General features: G+C 44.2%; 1 protein-coding gene across 1 annotated transcript in view; it reads left to right on the forward strand.

Moving 5' to 3' along the window:
- The first annotated feature begins 5,190 nt into the window (after window positions 1-5,190).
- Window positions 5,191-19,546, forward strand: part of LOC126484989 (uncharacterized) — a 224,743-nt gene continuing 210,387 nt past the window's right edge. Inside the window, exons 1-2 of the mRNA XM_050108595.1 lie at window positions 5,191-5,197; window positions 15,091-15,303. Of these exons, the coding sequence (XP_049964552.1) occupies window positions 5,191-5,197; window positions 15,091-15,303 (220 nt within the window). The remainder of the gene's footprint in view (window positions 5,198-15,090; window positions 15,304-19,546) is intronic.

Raw genomic sequence — 19,546 nt, forward strand, 5'->3', positions numbered from 1 at the left:
CGAGATAAGTACTTTCTGTCTTCATATTACTGTATTTTTTCTGCAAATAATTGTCTTGAAAATTTTAATTTTTTAATACTGATATAAAACCTGGAGTAAAGAAACTTCCTGGCAGATTAAAACTGTGTGCCGGACCGAGACTCGAACTCGGGACCTTTGCCTTTCGCGGGCAAGTGCTCTACTGGCAGAAGTAAAGCTGTGAGGACGGGGCGTGAGTCGTGTTTGGGTAGCTCAGTTGGTAGAGTACTGCCCGCGAAAGGCAAAGGTCCCGAGTTCAAGTCTCGGTCCGGCACACAGTTTTAATCTGCCAAGAAGTTTCATATCAGCGCACACTCCGCTGTAGAGTGAAAATCTCATTCTAGAACCTGGAGTAATGTTTGCGGGAGGTGTACGAGTACACCGGCCGTGGTGGCCGAGCGGTTCTAGGTGCTTCAGTCTGGAACCCCACGACTGCTACGGTCGCAGGTTCGAATCGTGCCTAGGGCATGGATGTGTGTGATGTCCTCGGTAGTTCGGTTTAAGTAGTTCTAACTTATAGGGGACTGATGACCTCAGATGTTAAGTCCCATAGTGCTTGGAGCCATTGTACGAGTACGTCGTGTAACGATGCTGTTTCTGCCAAGCCCCATTTTGCTGTTAAACACTTGTTTTAACACAAAATGTGACGTCGTATTGCGGTTACTCGTTATTTCATGTTACTTTGATCTAAATCAATGTTGCATGAGCTAAACGTCACCAGCGACGTGTCCTAGTCCAAGATGAGCTTTGCCAAAGCTTTATACACACAGAAATACTGTAGTCTGAAACACAGCTCGGACTCGATAATTAGTTTTTTCCATTTTTGGAAATACAACAAAATCACAATTATTTTGCTCCCTCGGGGGCGCCGCTACTCCATATATAGACCAGTTTATTTTTATTTATTTTATTTCTACATTTATTTATCCTCGCAAGATAAGGACCACCAGGCATTTTTATATCTATCCAGGAATTTCAAGTTTTCTACATTATGTTGACGTAACGTCACAGATGATATAAAAGGCTTAAATTTGACATATGATACAATATTTAGTGGTAACCGTAACGTAAATAATGGAAAGGAGTAATAGAAAATATCCAAGTTTATAGTATATAGGTTACACATGTTTAGGTAATGCGAGCTATATGTCTGTTTCATGGAGACAAATTCCTTCTGCAGCTAATATCGCCATCTATTATTTATTTCAAGATGACCAGTTTCGACAGAAGCTTGCTGTCATCAGATGGCCTGTGTGATTAACATGCATGTGCTTTAAATATAAGGCGATCAGATAATGAGAGATCTGACATCGTGAAATAAATAATACTTGGTGATATTAGCTGCAGAATAAATTTCTTCCCGTTAGAGTTTACAGTAGTTCATGAAAAGTAGAACAATAAATGCAAATTGCCATAAGGTGGATTGAAGCTGAGGGCATTGGCAGCAATTGACTGCGTAAAGTGGTGGGAAAGTATAAGCATGGGAAAGAACAACTTGATACAAACATAAGTAATAAAGAGAAGAGACAGACCTTCTTCTCTTGTACCATCTAAATGAGCGGTGATTGAGTACTGTTGATTAGATTATTAGATTCCTAGGTAAAAACATCAATGGCTTGCTCTCTCTCTTTGTGTGTGTGTGTCGAGTTACGAATCATTCCTATTGTCTTTTGACTCAAGATGTGTGCTGTCACCTCGTTATCGTTTTCAGAGGTATGAGTTCGAAACCTTTATTCTGCTCATAGTTTTGACTATTGTCTGTTCCTCCTTCTATATCTCTTCCCGATTCCAAGAAAGTCATTAAGAATCAGGGATCAGATAATTTTCAGTGACGACGGGAGAGGACGCCGCTGATGGATGGATCCATTCACGTACTCATTTGAAAGGTTTTTAGACACATTTAAACAAATACATGGTGAACTGCGGCACTGCCATTGAGCCCCTACTTTTGGTTTGAAAAATGTTGTCTGCATACAGTTTTTGTTCTTGATCGTCAGTTTCTCGAAGATCCAACACACCGCTGAGATCCCTCTGCTTTACCTGCGCATGTAATTTATTGTCAGATTCTTGGGCTACATTATTTGTGCAAACGTTTAGCTGAGTGGACAGATGGAGCGGCGAGGCGCGAATGGGCACGAGCGGAGGAGCAGGTGGAATTTCGGGCACATTTCTGCGGCCGTGGGGCCAGTCAGAAGAATGCAAAGCACCCGTCTGCCACGCGCCTCTCCTCCACTGGACCTGTTCCTGGCTGTCACACCCGAGTACACACAGATCAGCCTCGCCCGTAGGCAGCCTCTGGAACCTGCCTGCCGAAGATACTGGAGGGGGCCCACTGGTAGTAGGAGGTGTTGTACTTTACTAGACTTTTCCAGACTTCCGCCTCTGGCCAGCCCTGTAATAGAAGTTTAATACGTTTTCTTATTCCATTTCCTGTCAGAGAGGTCACAGTTCGTAGTAAGTGACGGAAAGTCATCGAGTAAAACGTAAGTGATTTCTGGCATTCCCCAAGGTAGTGTTATAGGCCCTTTGCTGTTCCTTATCTATATAAACGATTTGGCAGACAATTTGAGCAACCGTCTTCGGTTGTCTGTAGATGAACCTGTCGTTTATCGACTAATGAAGTCATTAGAAAATCAAAACAAACTGAAAAACGATTTAGAAGAAATAATGGAATGGTGCGAAAAGTGGCACTTAACCCCCAATAACGAAAAGTGTGAGGTCATCCACATGAATGCTGAAAGGAACTCGTTAAACTTCGGTTACACGATAAATCAGTCAAATATAAAGGCCGTAAATTCAACTAAATACCGAGGAATTACAATTACAAACAACTTAAATTGGAAGGAACACATAAAATGTTCTGGGGAAGGCTAACCAAAGACTGCGTTTTATTGGCAGGACACTTAGAAAATGTAACAGACCTACTAAGCAGACTGCCTACACTACGCTTGTCCGTCCACTTTTGGAATACTGCTGCGCCGTGTGGGATCCTTGCCAGACAGGACCGACGGAGTGCATCGAAAAAGTTCAAAGAAAGGCAGCACGTATTGTATTATCGCGAAATATGAGAGAGAGTGTCAGAGAAATGATACAGGATTTGGTCTGGAAATCATTAAAAGAAAGGCTTTTTCGTTGCGACGGAATCTTCTCACGAAATTCCAATCACCATCTCCCTCCTCCGAATGCGAAAATATTTTTTTGACACCGACCAATATAGGGAAGAACGGTCACCATGATAAAATAAGGGAAATCAGAGCTCGTACGGAAAGATATAGGTGTTCATTCTTTCCGCGAACTATACGAGATTGGAATAATAGAGAATTGTGAAGGTGGTTCAATGAACCTTCTACCAGGCACTTAAATGTAATTTGCAGAGTATCCATGTAGCTGTAGATGTAGATGTAGAAATTACGTGCATTTAGGTTTTAAGTGTTGCAGTCTTTTCGTGTAATTACGGATTAAGGTTTTCTCCAAACGCGAAAACATGTTAGAAGTTACAACATGGTCATGTGTCTATAGTCCGATTGAAATTGCTTGACAGTTGACACTTTACACATTGGAGCTGATTTATTTCAATCAGGGCGCTCAACGTCACGCCTGAACAGTTCGCCGTTGCCAGTTTACTTCCTATTCCTTGTCCGGCATTCTTTCTCGATGTATTTGAATCCCAAATCATGGGTCTGGCACTTACATTTCGTATTTCATTCACATGCTAACCACACCAAAAACAACTCGTTTCATACGCAGCACTAACCAAACAGTACTGAATACTTCCGCACGAGACGCGATCTAGCGCCACATATACAGTTATCATAATCACAGAGATCGCCTTAGGTTAGATAAGTTTCACATGATACTGTGTGAAGCCGAATTTTTTAAGACTGCAGTTCAGCGTTGCGACTGGGTAAGTACAGTCATAAATATAAACGTTTCGTGCTGCATTGTGCCACATCGCAGTAGTCGCCTATAATCCTGCGAGAAATTAGAATCTGCCTTTAACACTGAAACTGAATCTTTTCTGCCTTGACCGACTGAGGTGGCACTGTGGTTAGCACACTGGACTCTTATTCAGGCGTGCCGAGATAGGCCGTGCAATTGCGATAAACACTGTGTCCGGGTGAGTAGTGGTTAACGCAAATCCCTCGTAAGCTGAATACTCCGGATTCGACTGACGGTCCGGCACATATTTTCGCTCGTGACCGTATTAAGTCCTGATGCAGCTGACATCAATATTCCCTTCCCTTTCCATTCCATTCTCCCTCTCCTCCTTCAATTTACATAATATGTGTCACAGATGCGGATTCCGCTCGGTGTCTGTTCTCTCAGACATGTCCGAAAGAACAGACACCACTCATCCATAGAACTGAGTGCGGCCCTGCAGGGCGAGGCGTCTGGACGGTTGTTGTCCACCGCTCCATAGTATGAAGTTACCGCACTTTCAACATGTCATAGTACTTTGGTCTATGACACCCTGCTTGTTGTGGATAACAGTATTTTATTCTGAGAAGGATGAGTCCAACTCCTTCCCGTGTTGTGGGCTTAATGTTTATGATCTGACATCACTAACCCGGTCGTACTTCTGTGCAGCTGAAAGAGGTTTATTTCTGACATAAGGAAAGAGAAGAGTATAAGTACACCTCACCAAGAGAAGTGGCGTGCTGGTTAGCACACTGGACTCGCATTCGGGAGGACGACGGTTCAAATCCTTGTCCGGCCATCCACATTTAGGTTGTTCGTGATTTACCTAAATCGCGCCAGGCAAATGCCGGTGCAATTCCTTCGAAAAGGTGACGGCCAATTTCCTTCCCCATCCTCTCGTCCTCCGACATTGTACTCCGTCTCTAATGACTGCGCTGTCGGCGGAACGTGTATATCGACCTCCAACAAGAAGAGTGCATTTCAGGGAAAGTTTCGACCGTAGCTCCTGCACCTTGGATAACATCTCCGACAACACCAAATGTAGACCTGTGTCTACCCAGAAAACGATCTCCCAGTGAGTTGGTGGTGACTACTGAAACTCTAGGCTCTATAAACCAATTGAAGTGTACAATATGTAAGACGCTGAATCGCTTGAGAAGTAGTGTTCTGAAATCTAACGATAATCTCAAGAATTGGTATTACTAGGAACATATTTGACCGGCTGTTAGCGTCTGATACTACAAACTACTCCACATGAAAGGTGAGCGACAGGAAATGCATTCGCAATTGCGGATATGAGCCGCCTACAGCTACATAATGGAACGACAATGAAAATTTGTGTCGGACCGGTACTCGAACCCAGATTTCCCCCTTTACGCGAACAATCGCCTTACAGCTTCGGCTATCCGAGTACTCTCAAGGCTAGACCCACACTACCATATGCCGTCAGCCCATGTGTCATACATGTATCGGTATATCCCATTAATGTTATTCCCATTCCGGGAAGACATTTTTACTCATTTTTGTAAGCCGCAGGACCGGTATCAGCGGATAAATATGAAATTCCAGTGCCTGTGTTTGAATACGTACCATGCAATGTTCCTTGGAACATTGCCTTCCATTTCAGTATCACATTCATACGTATTTGGTCGCGATTTAATTTCAGATATGTAATATTCGTGTGCAAATCATATTGCAACCCTGCCACATCACACACTGACGAGCCAGATCATTATGACCACCTACTATACACCACGCTGGTGCACCTTTATAACGCAGTCAGTATCGATTCTGAGCGACATGAATTCAACAAGCACTTCAATTTCGTAAACGTAAAATGTTAGTTGTCGCTTCAGAAAATGTTACTTACTACAATTTATTGGATATTGTGTCATAGCTCGTCTGCTGAGGACGTCCAAGGACCGAACTACTGGTTGAAGTGAATCGAAGAAATGATCTTCTGGAACATGTCCTTCATAAGTGCGGACGAATCTTTGGGTTTTCTAAGAAAACCGATTCGGAAACGACTCAATAGCTAGGAAGTTTTAATATGTAGAACGTATCACTGTCTGCTCTGTTCTTTCCAATGAGCTTCAAGACTTGACTGAAGCTCTTAAAGAGGACAATGAATCTTTCATTCAGTTACAGAGTGTGATCTCAATTGAAAGTTCCTTGCTGGTGAAAACTATGTGCTGCCCCAAGCCTCGAAGCCGGCACCTTGTCTTTCGCGGGCAGTGCTGTTTATGGCTGAGGCAGCAGGGCTGATGACGGGACCTCATAGGTTCTCTTCTGTAAGTACTTCTCTCTTACTTTTCAATCTTCACATACCAAGAGGGAACAGCTGTTACTCTCAGTAGGGCAGACTGTGTGCGGTACTTTGGGACATAAGCATTGCTTCATTTCTCTAGTTTCTTACGTTTATAGTTTGTAAGGTACAGCACTGTAAAACTTACAACAGCAATAATAATTGTGCCGTAAGCAGAACTGTCTTAAAATGTTCTTGTTATATCTTGGAATCAATAAATGCATCGTGATCCAAAGAACTCAGTTCCTGGTACAGGGAGCAGCCACCATTCTCGTAACGGTATCTCTCGTTTCGATTCGAGCCATTGTGTACACTTCTTCCGAAAAAACGTTGTGTTGATAGGTCAGATGCTTCTCCGTACGGCGGCGCGACACAAGGAAAGAAAAAGGGAAGAATGTGACGTCGTTGGCTGCGTGTCTCAGCAACGAAACGACGCTGTGCGCAGCTGGCTGTTCCCGGGAAGGCTCTGTCCCCAAAGACGGCGGTCGTGCCTCGTGCCAAAGTCGATGGACGGTGCCAGCACGTGCGACAGTAGCTTCTTTGATAGTTCAAGACAAAACACCGGTGGTGGTGGGAACTGCCTCACTTTCTTAGTCCTATGCTTCACACTTTGTAGCGATCACATCTAAATCTACAGTCAGAAAATCTATATCTACATCTAAACCAATACTCTGTGGACCACATTATGGTAGGTGGCGGAGGGGACTTTAGTACCACTGTCATCTCGCCCACTGCCTATTCGTGAATGGTGCACGGGAAGAAACATTGTTGGTAAACCTGAGAGCGAGCTCGAATCTTTCTGATATTACCTTAATGGTCTCTTCGTCAAATATACGAAAGAGGAAACAATATATCAGTTGACTCTTCTCGGAATTTTAACGGTAAACCGCGAAGTGATGCAAAACTCCTCTCTTGTAGCATGTGCCACTAAAGTTGGGCGAGTATCTCCGTAAATCTTTCGCCCTTACTAAACGAATCTGTGACGAAACGCACTTCCCTTCTTTCGATATTCTCTTTTTCATGTATCTATCCTAACTCTTAAAGACCACACACTGACGAATAATTATGAAGTACCGGCTGAAGTGCAGAGAAGCTAAGACGAAATACCTGTATGAAAACTGTGAAGAAATCGATTGTCGGGAGAACTGATTCAGCATATAGGAAAGCCAAAACAACCTTTCGCTAAATTAAAACCAAGGGTGGTAACAAGAGTGCAATAGAAATTCCACTGTTAAATGCAAAGGAGAGAGCTGATGGATAGAAGGAGAACATTGAAGGCGTCTGAGAAGAGGAAGACGTGTCTGATGATGTGACAGAAGAAACAACAGTCGATATAGAACGCACAGGAGATCCAGTACTAGAACCAAAATTAAACAGAGCTTTGCAATAGTTAAGCTCAAATAAGACAGAAGGGATGGACAAAATTTCATAAGAATTCCTAAAATCATTGGTGGCAACAAAACGACCATTCACGTTGGTGTGTAGAAAATATGAGACTGGAGATATACCATCTGACTTTCGGAGAGCATCATCCACACAATTGCGAAAACGGCAAGAGCTGAGAAGTGCGAGATTTGTCGCACAATCAGCTTAACAGCTCATGCATCCAAGTTACTGACAAGAATAATTACAAAAGAATGGAAAACAAAACTGGGACCTGTTTGATGACGATCAATTCGGCTGTAGGGAAGCTAAAAGCGCCAGAGAGGAGTTTCGGGCGTTGAGGTTGATAATGGAAGCCACACTAAAGAGAATTCAAGAAACGTTATAGGATATGTCGACCTGCAGAAACCGTACGAGAATGTAAAATGGTAAAAGATGTTCGAAATCTGAGGAAAATAGGGGTAAGTTATAAGGAGAGACGGGTAACATACACTACGTACAAGAGCCAAGGGCGAATAATAAAAGTGGACCATGGAGAACGAAGTCCTCGGTTTAAAAAGGCTTTAGGACAGGGATATAGTCTTTCGCCCCTTCTATTCAATTTGTACATCGAAGAAGCAATGACAGAAATAAAAGAAACGTTCAAGAGTGGAATTTAAGTTCAAAGTGAAACGATATCAATGTTAATATTTGCTGATGACATTGATATCCTCAGCTAAGGTGAAGATGAATTAATTGATCTGCCCAATGGAATGAATAGTGTAATGAGTGTAGAATATGGATTGAGAGTAAATCGAAGAAAGATGAAAGTAATGAGGTGTAACATAAATGAGAACAACGAGAAACATAACATCGGGGTTGGTGATCACGATGTAGATGAAGTTCAGGAAACCTGCTACCTAGGCAGCAAAATAACCCATGACGAACGGAGCAAGGAGACCGACTTGCACTGACAAAAAGGGCATTCATGATCAAGGGAAGTCTACTAGTATAGAACTTGGGACTTAATTTTAAGACAAATATCTGAGAATGTGCATTTTGAGGACAGCATTGTACGATAGTGAAACATGAACTGTGAGAGAATCGGAGAAGAAGAAAATCGAAGTATTTGAGATGTGGTGCTACAGAAGAATGTTAAAAAGAGGGGGGGGGGGGACTAATAACGAATGAACAATGAATCTTTGGTGCAGTGCCTCTTCAAAAATCAAACACTTCGGCTACCCTGGTTGCGGAAGCACCCACCATAGAGAACCAACAATTTGCTCACGTTTCAATTCACTCAGCTCCAAAAAAAGGCGCTCAGAACTACACAGAACAGAGTTCCACCAGCCAAATGCAACAGCATGGCCTGCAGGCTTGGCTAGCAGCCGATTTATCTTCAAGCAGGCATTTCTTGGGGTGTACCCATTTTTTTTGTCCACCCCCTGTACGTACAGCACCTCCCTAATGGAAAGTTCATATTGTATAAGGCCTAATGAAGAAGGTTGTAAAATCTACGTTAACAGTGCCGTCTGCCCTTGCAGCTTCCTATTCTGACCATGACCCAGGCATCAACTTCCTCTGGAACTTGCAGTCCTTTCACTTAATCACTGTGATAAGATCGAGCTACTAACAGAAATTAAGGACAGGTGGGAAGATTGCAGTGGATGTTAAAAAGAATTGTAGACATATTCAGTTAACATAAATATTAAACAAAAGTCTCAAGTACAGATACAGGGAGTACATTTCGAAAAATACTGAAGCACTGAAATGAATGGCAAAGGGTGCTTGAGCTGTTCAACTTTATAAGTTATTGGAGCGGCATTCACCGGTCAGTCAACAAGAGTAAATCACATATAAGAAATATTGAAATGCAGTGGGAAATGTAGACGGGATAGAAGTTCTGTCAAACGCTGACACGACAGCAGCAGAACATTTAGCGTAACGTGAGCGCCAGCGTGGATGGTTCGGTTGTTCTGTTGTGGTCGTACTTTAGATATGTCGTTGTAGCATTCGTTAATTCTTTAAACGGTTTGCTCGTCAAAACATCCGGCAGCCTTCCCTAAACTTCTGTTCTCAGGAACAGTGTTACAACAAGACGCTTAAACTGTTGCCTCAAGTGGTCCAAGGCTGAGAGTAATTATCGCGGAAGTGCGTGCTGACTTCTCCATCCTGGTGCAAAAAGTAGAGGTATTCCTCGCCTTGGGTGCTATTTAAAACCTCGGATTCCAAAGAAATCGGTGGACAGACCAAAGAGGCCCCACTTTTCTGGCCAACCTGTATTTTGCAGCAGCTTTGGAAGGTCCACTCTGGAACGATAAGTTCGCAGGTACTGGCACCGTCTAACGACCGTCTTCAATTTGCAGGCATCCTCCCACCTGAAAGCATTGAAATTTATACAAAGACTTGAAGGCGATAAATCGTAATTTTTTAATTTAACTATGTATCGATTAGCAAAAATCTAGTCCGACATATTATGGTTACCTATTTGTTATCTCTCGACTGCCCTCGCATCACCTAAAAAACTGGCACGTAAGTTTACACACTCGTTAATTACTGACGTTTCTGAGTTAGTTTGTACCTTGCACTGCTTCATTGTATACCTCCAGAACGCCTATGACGGCGTATGGCATTCCAGACTCCATTTCATTGCTGTCAACTTAATGCATCTCACTGCCTCGTTCCTCTCGAGGCATCCTTCCAAAGTCATCATTCATAATGCCAATTCCGTACCTTCCAACCTACCACAGGTGTCAATAATTCAAGAACAGGTGTGCCCCAGGTCTTTGTCCTTCCTCCTCTCCTATACCTCTTGTACACCACTGATATGCCCAGACCTCCCACACCCATTCATTTCCTTCAGTATGCTAATGACAACGCCTTACGTGCCCTCTATCCTACCCTAAAACGGTCCCAGCGCACCCTCCAAACTCACCTAAACCAGTTTACTGCTTGGTGCTACCAGTGGCTCCTTTGAATCAATCCTTCCAAAACCCAGAGAATAATTACAGGATGTACCACCCCCTCTTTCTGGCTCCATGATTTCTACCTCTCCATCTAAGAGCACCTGATCCAACTTACCCCCATCTTGAAATACTTTGGCCTCACCCTTGATCTTACCTCACCTGGAGTCCCCATCTCCTTACCATCCAACGCAAAGCCCACAGTAGACTCCACCTCCTAAATCTCCTGCCTGGCAAGAAATAAGGATTGCACCTTTCCATCATCCTTCATACGTACAAATCATTGATCCAGCCCATCCTCAGTTACGCTAGTGTTGCCTGGATATCCACCCTTCCTAAATTTTATAAAGCCGCCCAAATTCTCGAACGCCATGTGAACTGCCTTGCTTTTCGTATCTGTGTTCTGGCCCACACAAGGATCCTCTATGACCTCATCTCCTTCCCACATCTCCTCCTTTTCCTAAAACACATATGTATCCTCTACACCAACCGCTACCTTGATACCCTTACTGCCTGATGTCTCCATTCCTCTCCACTCCCCACCTGCTGCCACCCCTTTACCGATGTGTCCTCCCCCTCTCTCTCTGTCACCACACCCTCCATCCACTCTCCCAAAAGAACTTCCAAGGTCTCCACGTCCCAGATGATGTGCTTCCTCTCGATATTTATCGTTCCTTCCAATTCTGACCCTCCTCTCTCCTCTTTCCCTCCCTATCCCCCTTTGGGTTCTCTCTCGTTCCCCTGCTCCCTCTGCTGTTTTCTCCCTCCTCTCCCATATCCCCATCCTTTCCCAGCCCTTGCGCTCCCTCCCCGTCTCCTGTCCCTTGGTGTACTACTGATTCCACTTCTTCCCTCCCCCCCTTTTTCCTGGCCCTCTTCCTCCTCAACCCCAATCTCTCTTTCCTCTCTCCCTCCTCTCCGACCTCCCCTCACTTGGCAGGCCCTTCAGATTTTAATGCAGTTACTTTGCCTTGTTTTGGTGCTCACCACGTATGTGACATCAGCGCAGTGTGTGTTCAGTGTCGTCGTCCCATACTGTAAACACCATTTTTTATGGTGCTACTCGTGCCACCAATGGTTACACGTTACGTCTTCATCGAGTGCCATTTTCACTGTCTGTGAATTTTATGTAAACGTGCCTCGTCAAACTACCCCTTTTCTGTATATTTTAACTCCAATTGCTTCCCCCTTCTCATGTCTACATTTCATCTTTTACCCCAGTATTTTATATATGTAATGTTCTTCTGTGGTATTTTATGTAATCTCTTGACTGAAGAGCTACGAATTGTGTAGTTGTCATGGAATGACAACAAAGGAACAAAAAGTTCATTGTGATGCGGCTCTGGTGTTCTGTACCGAGGAGCCTGCAACCTGTAAACGATATCAACAAATACTCGAGTGCTGGGAAACCTAACCAACTTTCAGCCTCAAAATATGTCTCTCACCACGTGTCTTAGGCAGTGCTATGTAACTCTCACGTTTAGAAATCCAGCAAAACTTACTTCATGTAGAGGCAATAGAAATCGTCGTAATTACAGGAAGATACACAGAGCTAGACAGACCGTGATTTGGGAACTAAGATTCGGCAAGGTTCCCCTTCGTTTTAAGCAGCGTAACGTGAAAATGATGTGGAAGTTGGTATGACACTGTTGGACTCACCCAATTAAGCCTTCTCGTAGCTCTACGAGCTGCGCTAAAAAGAGTTATAGTGCTATTTAAATGCTTGAGGAAAATGTTAAAAACGATTCCTGGTAATTTCAGTTCTGTAATACGTTACTGATAACAGATCTAAAAAATGCTCTAAAGTACCACTTACAGCGGAAGAAGAAGTTCACGAGAACAAAAAAAGTAAGGAAAAGTTCGCAAAACATCTTAAAACTTACGAAAGCGAAACAATTAAGAATCTAACTGAAAACAGTGAGAACAAAGTATTGTCTGATGAGATAAAAAGTATATTTTTTTATTTTTGTTGAATTATATTGTTGGTCCACGTCACATTCATCACAGTCGAGTTTTTGATAATTATTCTATTGATTGATCTTGTGAGTTAATTTACTGTACCATGGAAGCCATTAGATTAAATGAATTTTGATATCAGTCTTTAACTGTTTTCTTTGATAAGTTCCTTCCTAGTTGAAATTTCAGTACTTAAAGGTTGAGTCTTGTGTTTCATTGGCAGTCTGTGTCAAGATTATGAACCCAATTTCCCATGACCGACTGTAGTTACCAGGATTCTTTTTAGCTGTTGCGGAGTCTTGCTGGTAGCTGTTTCTGCCAGTATTTCATTTTGTAGGTGAGACTCATAATACGTGACTGTTTCGTTTGCTTTGAGAAATGTAGTTTGAGTCAGTTTTTTTTATTTTTTATTTTATCAGGGCCTTAGGTCAGTGCAACCATTTTCCTGTATTTGAGATTACATTCTTATAGAGCTCGACATTACAGTTTGTTTTTCTTTATAGAGTTACGGTTTTTTTCAAACAGTTCGCACAGGCCAAGTCTACGGAGTGTGAAACTATTGGTTTGCTTATTTATTTGCTTATGAATGAGATCGATTTTCACACACACAGGATTCTTTTCAGTTTTATGTAAGTGATGTGGCTTTAAGCTCTGTAGCAAATGTAGGTCTTCAGTTCACAGCCTCAGGTTTATATTTACGATAACACACATACACACAAATAGTGGCTACTCATTTACAACGTGTTTCACTGTTTTTGGAAATTGAATCCTGAAGAGATGAAATAGCGGATGAAAAATTTTTAAGAAAATATTTGGATATATTACATAAACCATTAAAGTTAAATAAATGTAAATTACTCACGTTGGGTATCAATAAACCTCCTCAGCTGTATTTAGTCCTTTATTATTGGATCAATACCGGTTTCATGGCACTAAAAGCCACATCTTCAGGTGATCATATTACTAAAACATGAGAGCTGAAAAGTTTGGAACTTTGTACCCAACATTCGTTGTCCGTCAGAACAAAACATCGCTAAAAGGCGGTTTGTCAGAGAATAAAACATCCAGTTTGCAAAATAGTGGATGGGTCCGCTTCTAAATACAGCTGAAGCGGTTAATTAATACCCAATATGATTGCTCATAGTTATGGTTATCCTTCCTACAACGTTTGCTGCATGTAAACTACTATTTCACTTCTCGATTAGATATAAAGGAAAGTGTGTAAGGGTATGGAAGTTTCTATGGAAGTATTACTATCAGAGCACAAAAGGCACGATTAATAAAAACCTTGGATTTCAGGTACCGGGCCGGCCGGAGTGGCTGAGCGGTTCTAGTCGCTACAGCCTAGAACTGCGCGACCGCTACGGCGCAGGCTCGAATCCTGCCTCGGGCATGGATGTGTGTGATGTCCTTACGTTAGTTAGGTTTAAGTAGTTTTAAGGTATATGGGACTGATGACCTCAGAAGTTAAGTCCCGTAGTGCTCAGAGCCATTTGAACCAGGTACCAGAGTCGTCTTTTGATCTGAAGTACATTCGGAAAAGGCCTTGCTTAATGGCCTTAATTGGCTTGATAAATTGAAAAAGCGTTGCAGTTTTGGCAAATCATAGAAATTTGATTAAAGGAAAAGAAAAAAATCTGTGCAGAGGACGCACTCTATGCGAACGAACCAGCAGTCGCTAAGCTTGTTATTTATAATGCTAGTATGGTCTGCTTGTTGAATGTTAAGTGGCAGGTGATTCACGTAATAACTTATGGAATTGAGCTAAACTAAACTCTTCCCGAACAGGCCATGAAGGCCCAAAGGTATCGTCTGACCGCCGTGTCATCCTCAGCCCACGGGCGTCACTGAATGCGGATATGGAGGGGCATGTGGTCAACACACCGCTCTATCAGCCGTATGTCAGTTTACGAGACCGGAGCCGCTTCTTCTCAATCAAGTAGCTCCTCAGTTTGCCTCACAAAGGCTGAGTGCACTCCGCTTGCCATCAGCGCTCGGCAGACTGGATGGTCGCCCATCCAGGTGCTAGCATAGCCCGACAGCGCTTAACGTCGGTGATCTGCCGCGAACCTGAGTTACCACTGCGGCAAAGCCGTTGGCTTATGGAACTGAAGTGGATAAAAAATTGAACCCTGTTGGACTCACTTTGTTATTTCTCTTCAGGCAATAAAATTTATTATCATTCCAACACTGTTTTAATTGTTCAGCACAAATTTTTGCATTCTCTTTGTTATGTTTCATTCAAGCTATTTCCTTACAACCTGATTTTTTCTGAGACAGTATCATAGTCTAAACAATCAAAAGCATTGGGAAGATCACAAAAATACCAGCTAGCGATAATTTATTGTTAGTATGAAGAAAATCGAAAAATCGAAGTCGACCAATGCTTAAGGTCCCCTTGTAAGTACTTAAACTGTAAATTTGTGCCGTTTTTTTCGCCATCTTCTGAGGTCAGCGGGTGTGTCCCTTAAGGTTAGACACCACTGTTTTGGACGAGTTAACCTTGACCACCTGACCGTCGCCTGTCGAGCTGGCCCTGAGACACCGCGGTGTGCGCGTGTGCTGCAGGTGGTGGAGGATCGCGAGCCCGCGGCGCCGGACGGTCGCGGCCGGAGCGACTGGAGGGCGGGGCCGCGGCCCCCGCGAGCGGCCATGCGCCAGCCATGAGGCGGCGGCCGCTGCTGCTGCTGCTGCTGCCGCTGCCGCTGCTGCTGCCCTGGCCGCCCGCGCGGGCGCTCGCCGTGCACAGGCACCACAAGGGCGACATGCTCGTCGACACCGGTAAGCCAGCCGCAGCGCGTGCGACAGCTTTTGATCTCTCGGGCTGATGATGCCGACGACAGAGAAGACTGAGATGCTGGCCCACCTGTCAGTGAATGCCCCACAGCGGCGCCCGACATATCTTCCACCCAGTTATTATGGCCATAGCGGCAGTGCCATATGTTTCACGTCAGCCAGAAAAAATCTGCACGACACTCCACTCCCACAGTGCAATGATCAATCTGGCCACCATTTGGACTCCACATTAACTGGCATGGCTCAGAGACTCCATTTATGCTGTTGGTGTCGACATTGCCATCTATCAAAAGTGATAGTCGCTGATTTCTAGACTCCCACTGGGTACACAGCCCACATTCCCCCATGCCTCCGACAGTGATAGTGGAGTGGCTATCCTCCTCCATGCAAGGCTTCCCACTGAAGATGTAGTATACCATCCCAATACTAGGGGTATATCCTGCATCCTAAATGCATATGCACTGCCGTCATCAATGATACACCTTCTTTGCTGACGAGTCAAAGCTGCTTTCTGAGGTCCCCTGGATGACCTAGTCCTTGGTCGGGACTTAAACTCCACACAAGGGCCCCACTGACAAATTCCCACGACATTCCCTATGTACATCCCTTTCCATCATAATCGACCAACTGCAGCTTACTGACACATGAAGAAAGTTTCACATTTCCCATGCGGGTTTCATATAAGGGTTGGCGCACTCTTCCAGTCGCCTGGAACATATTTACCTCACACACTCCCTTGCTGACAACACCCAACATGCCGAAATTTGTCCTCTGGAATTCTCTGACCACGAGCCTACATCTGTGATGTTCCCTTTGCTCGCCAACAGGCGTGGCACAGTCCTTGCCTGTAGAAATTTAACGTTAACCACATGACTGCCCCTGACTATCGACAGGTCATTGAGCATGCGTTGGCCTCCTGTCATCGACATAGCCCCACTTACATCTTCACCTTCTCGTGGTGAGTCTATGCAGGTCATTGCAGGGTTATGGCAAAGACGTCTTGACATTTGAGCAATTTGTACTTCTATTACGTGATCCTATACGACTATACTTCGATGACGTTCTCTCCTATCCATTACGTGATTGTGCATTATCCTAAGGCATGGATCACCCCACTCATTTGAAGACACTTGGATGGGACAACTGTTAGGTCCCACGACCCTGGCCATATAGCTCACAAAACGCCGTTGATGTACCAGAACAAAGATATCGTTGTCGAGGTCTCATATACAACCTCACTCAAACAGAAGGACAACGATATACTATGCTGCGGGCCATTGGTCACACTTTCCTTTCCATTTTCATCCGACTGTACACTGCTGTCCCATTTAGCCCAGTCTTAATTGAGGAGTTAGCGGCACTCACCATAAACACTTTACTGGACGACTTCAGGAAGACATTACCACAGATGAAGTCCAAAGTGCTATCATGTCGGGAGCCGCCAATAAGTCTCTAAGACCTGAAGACCTCTCATTCGAATTTTACAAGTGTTTAGCTATCTGTCGGTACTTGCTTGGACACCCATTTGTTGCGACATGATGTCCCTAACAACGACGATTCCATCCATCTTCCTTGAGGCATGGGTGACTATAAACCTGTGATTACCAGCCTATCTCTCTACTCAACGCAACAAGAAAATTTTCATCTGCTTGTTGGCATCACGAGTGCAGAAGGCACTATACGTCACATCCCTCGGTCAGACTTCCCTGGGCGATGACAACAGTATTCATACAGCCCTTTACCATCACAGGGATATGATCGTACTCACCAGGTCACGACATCTGCCTGGTGCTTTGGCATTTATTGGCTTCAGTCAGGCATTTGGCTGTGTCGATCACATATTTTTGATGACAGTCCTCCTGCACGTGTGTTTTCTGGCTCATATAGTAACAGCATTAATACGGCCCTTGCGTGGCGCGAATTCAAGAATACTCTATAAAGGACGCCTCATCACGCCTCTAGCGATCGAGTGCTCATTCCAACAGGGTTCCCACTTTCCACGGTACTGAATGCTTTGGCGTTAGAACCCTTACTCCAGCGACTTCGTCAACGCCTGGTGGTCTTCTCATTGCTTCTGTTGCATGTCCTATGCTGACGGTCTCGTCGTCTACCCATGCAGTGAAGATGATGTCCACACGGCTCTGACACGGTAGTTCTCTTAACATTGGCAAATCGCAGGTTCTGCTGAGGAGGGTCTGTCTGAGAGATGTGTCCCTCCTCTAAGACTGATTACCACCAGCCGCTGTTTGGGCATTGATTTTACGAATGATCTTCGATGTTTAGTGGCAACGAACACCAGACGTCTCCGACAAATTATCAGGGCTGGCCTCGTTGGTTGCCAGCTTAGATCCCTCGACATTGTACACTGTATTCGATGCATGAATATCTACCACGCCTCTCGCATCCCTCTCATGGCACAAGTATTCCTGGTCCCCATTAGCCTCGCCTCTCGCATGTTCATGGCAGTGGCATCCATTGTCTGTACCGAGACAGTTTTCGACATGCCTCCCTTGCCTTCCCATGGGAGCGTGGTGGGGTTGGCGTATTCCTAACGCCAGACACCGTTCAGCACTTTTTGTCAGCTCCCAAACGCCGGCCTCTGTGGCCCAGGGGTTCTAGGCGCTTCAGTCCTGAACCGCGCAGCTGCTATGGTCGCAGGTTCGAATCCTGCTTCGGGCATGGATGTGTGTGATGTCCTTAGGTTCGTTAGGTTTAAGTAGTTCTAAGTTCTAGGGAACTGATGACCTCAGGTGTTAAGTCCCATAGTTCTTAGAGCCATTTGAACCAGAGCCAGCTCCCAAACGAGGGCTCAGTGCCTTTGACCAACAAGCCTCACCACATTGCTTTTATATGAATATGATCCAGCCATTTTATCAGACATTTCAATTTCGGCGTTTCTTTCTGGAATTAAGTTACATCCTCCACTCCATACCACTCTCACGAATACTCCAGAGAAAGAATGGACACGATGCTTTATAAATACATTGGCACCCCAACCCCATTGAACACAAGTTTCCCTAGATGATATGGCGTCGTTTACGGAAATTGGTGCATGCAGGCTTCCTGGACACTAGCGTCCAATTCGCCTGGTGTACCACCATCAAAGGCAAATAGCTCAACCAGTTTCGTTTACACAGTACCTGCCTCGCTGACACGCCCCTATGTGTTCACTGTGGTGAGGACGACGCAGACGCCCACTGGTTGTCATATAGTCAACCTAACTCTGGTGGCTCGCACAGCATATCTTTGCTTTGCTTACCCGACAGACATCTGTTCATATCATTTTCCAGATACTTTTATTACTGGACCTGATTCATTACCCATCAACGAAAACTAATGCTGTGCATTTGATATGTGACCATACGATCCGCAACCCTTTTGGCCCTGATGAGAAATCGGAAATGGGTCATTGGACGTACCTTAACGATAGGCACTGAGCGGTTGTTCGCAACCAATGATGCCAGCAGTTCTTTCCTGATTTTCTTTGGAGCGTCTTTCATTACCTACCTTCCAGCTGGACCGTCCAAACTCTGAGATACTGACGTTTATTTTGCCGAAAAGATGCCCTGAACGAACTGCAGACAGAGTCTCCATAAAAATTTCGAGAAGACAGTTTTGGATGTTCTACCGTCAAAGGCGCTAGCCATCCCGGAATTTCGGTGTATAAAACCCCTATACAATTCCTCTCTTTTTAATCGCTCCCCTGTGTGTTCTCTACCCATACTTTCTTCCTTTCTTACACCCATTTTAGTAATAGGTTAGTTTTTTGGGATAGGCTTAGATAGACGCCAAGAACTGAAGAGGAGCAGTTCCTTATTTTCTTAAGACAAAAATGGCCGGAGCGAGTGGATCTTTCTTTGTAGTGCCCTTTCTTGCCAAGGAGAGAAAGAAAGAAAAAAAAAGGGAGACAAGTAAAGGCGTAGTAGTTTCGTATGGGCAAGGTCTCTGGATCGAATCTCATTGCTGGCACTATTTTTTCACTCCCACGTAACTCTAACAATAGATTTATTATGACTGTGGAAATTATCAAAATTTAGCTATTCGTTTGTTACTCTCGCGCTCAGGAAAAACAAAAGACTAGAAATAGTATGTTCATATTCATAAGACATGTATATTAGTATGTTCTGCAGAAGCGATTAGAATTTGAACCATGTCCGACTGCTGATTCAACTTCAACACGGATATTGTGGCGCAACACCACCTACAGGTAAAATGTGCCCGCAGCTCG

Source organism: Schistocerca serialis, chromosome 6, assembly GCF_023864345.2.
Source record: "Schistocerca serialis cubense isolate TAMUIC-IGC-003099 chromosome 6, iqSchSeri2.2, whole genome shotgun sequence".
NCBI classification, from domain to species: Eukaryota; Metazoa; Arthropoda; class Insecta; order Orthoptera; family Acrididae; genus Schistocerca; species Schistocerca serialis.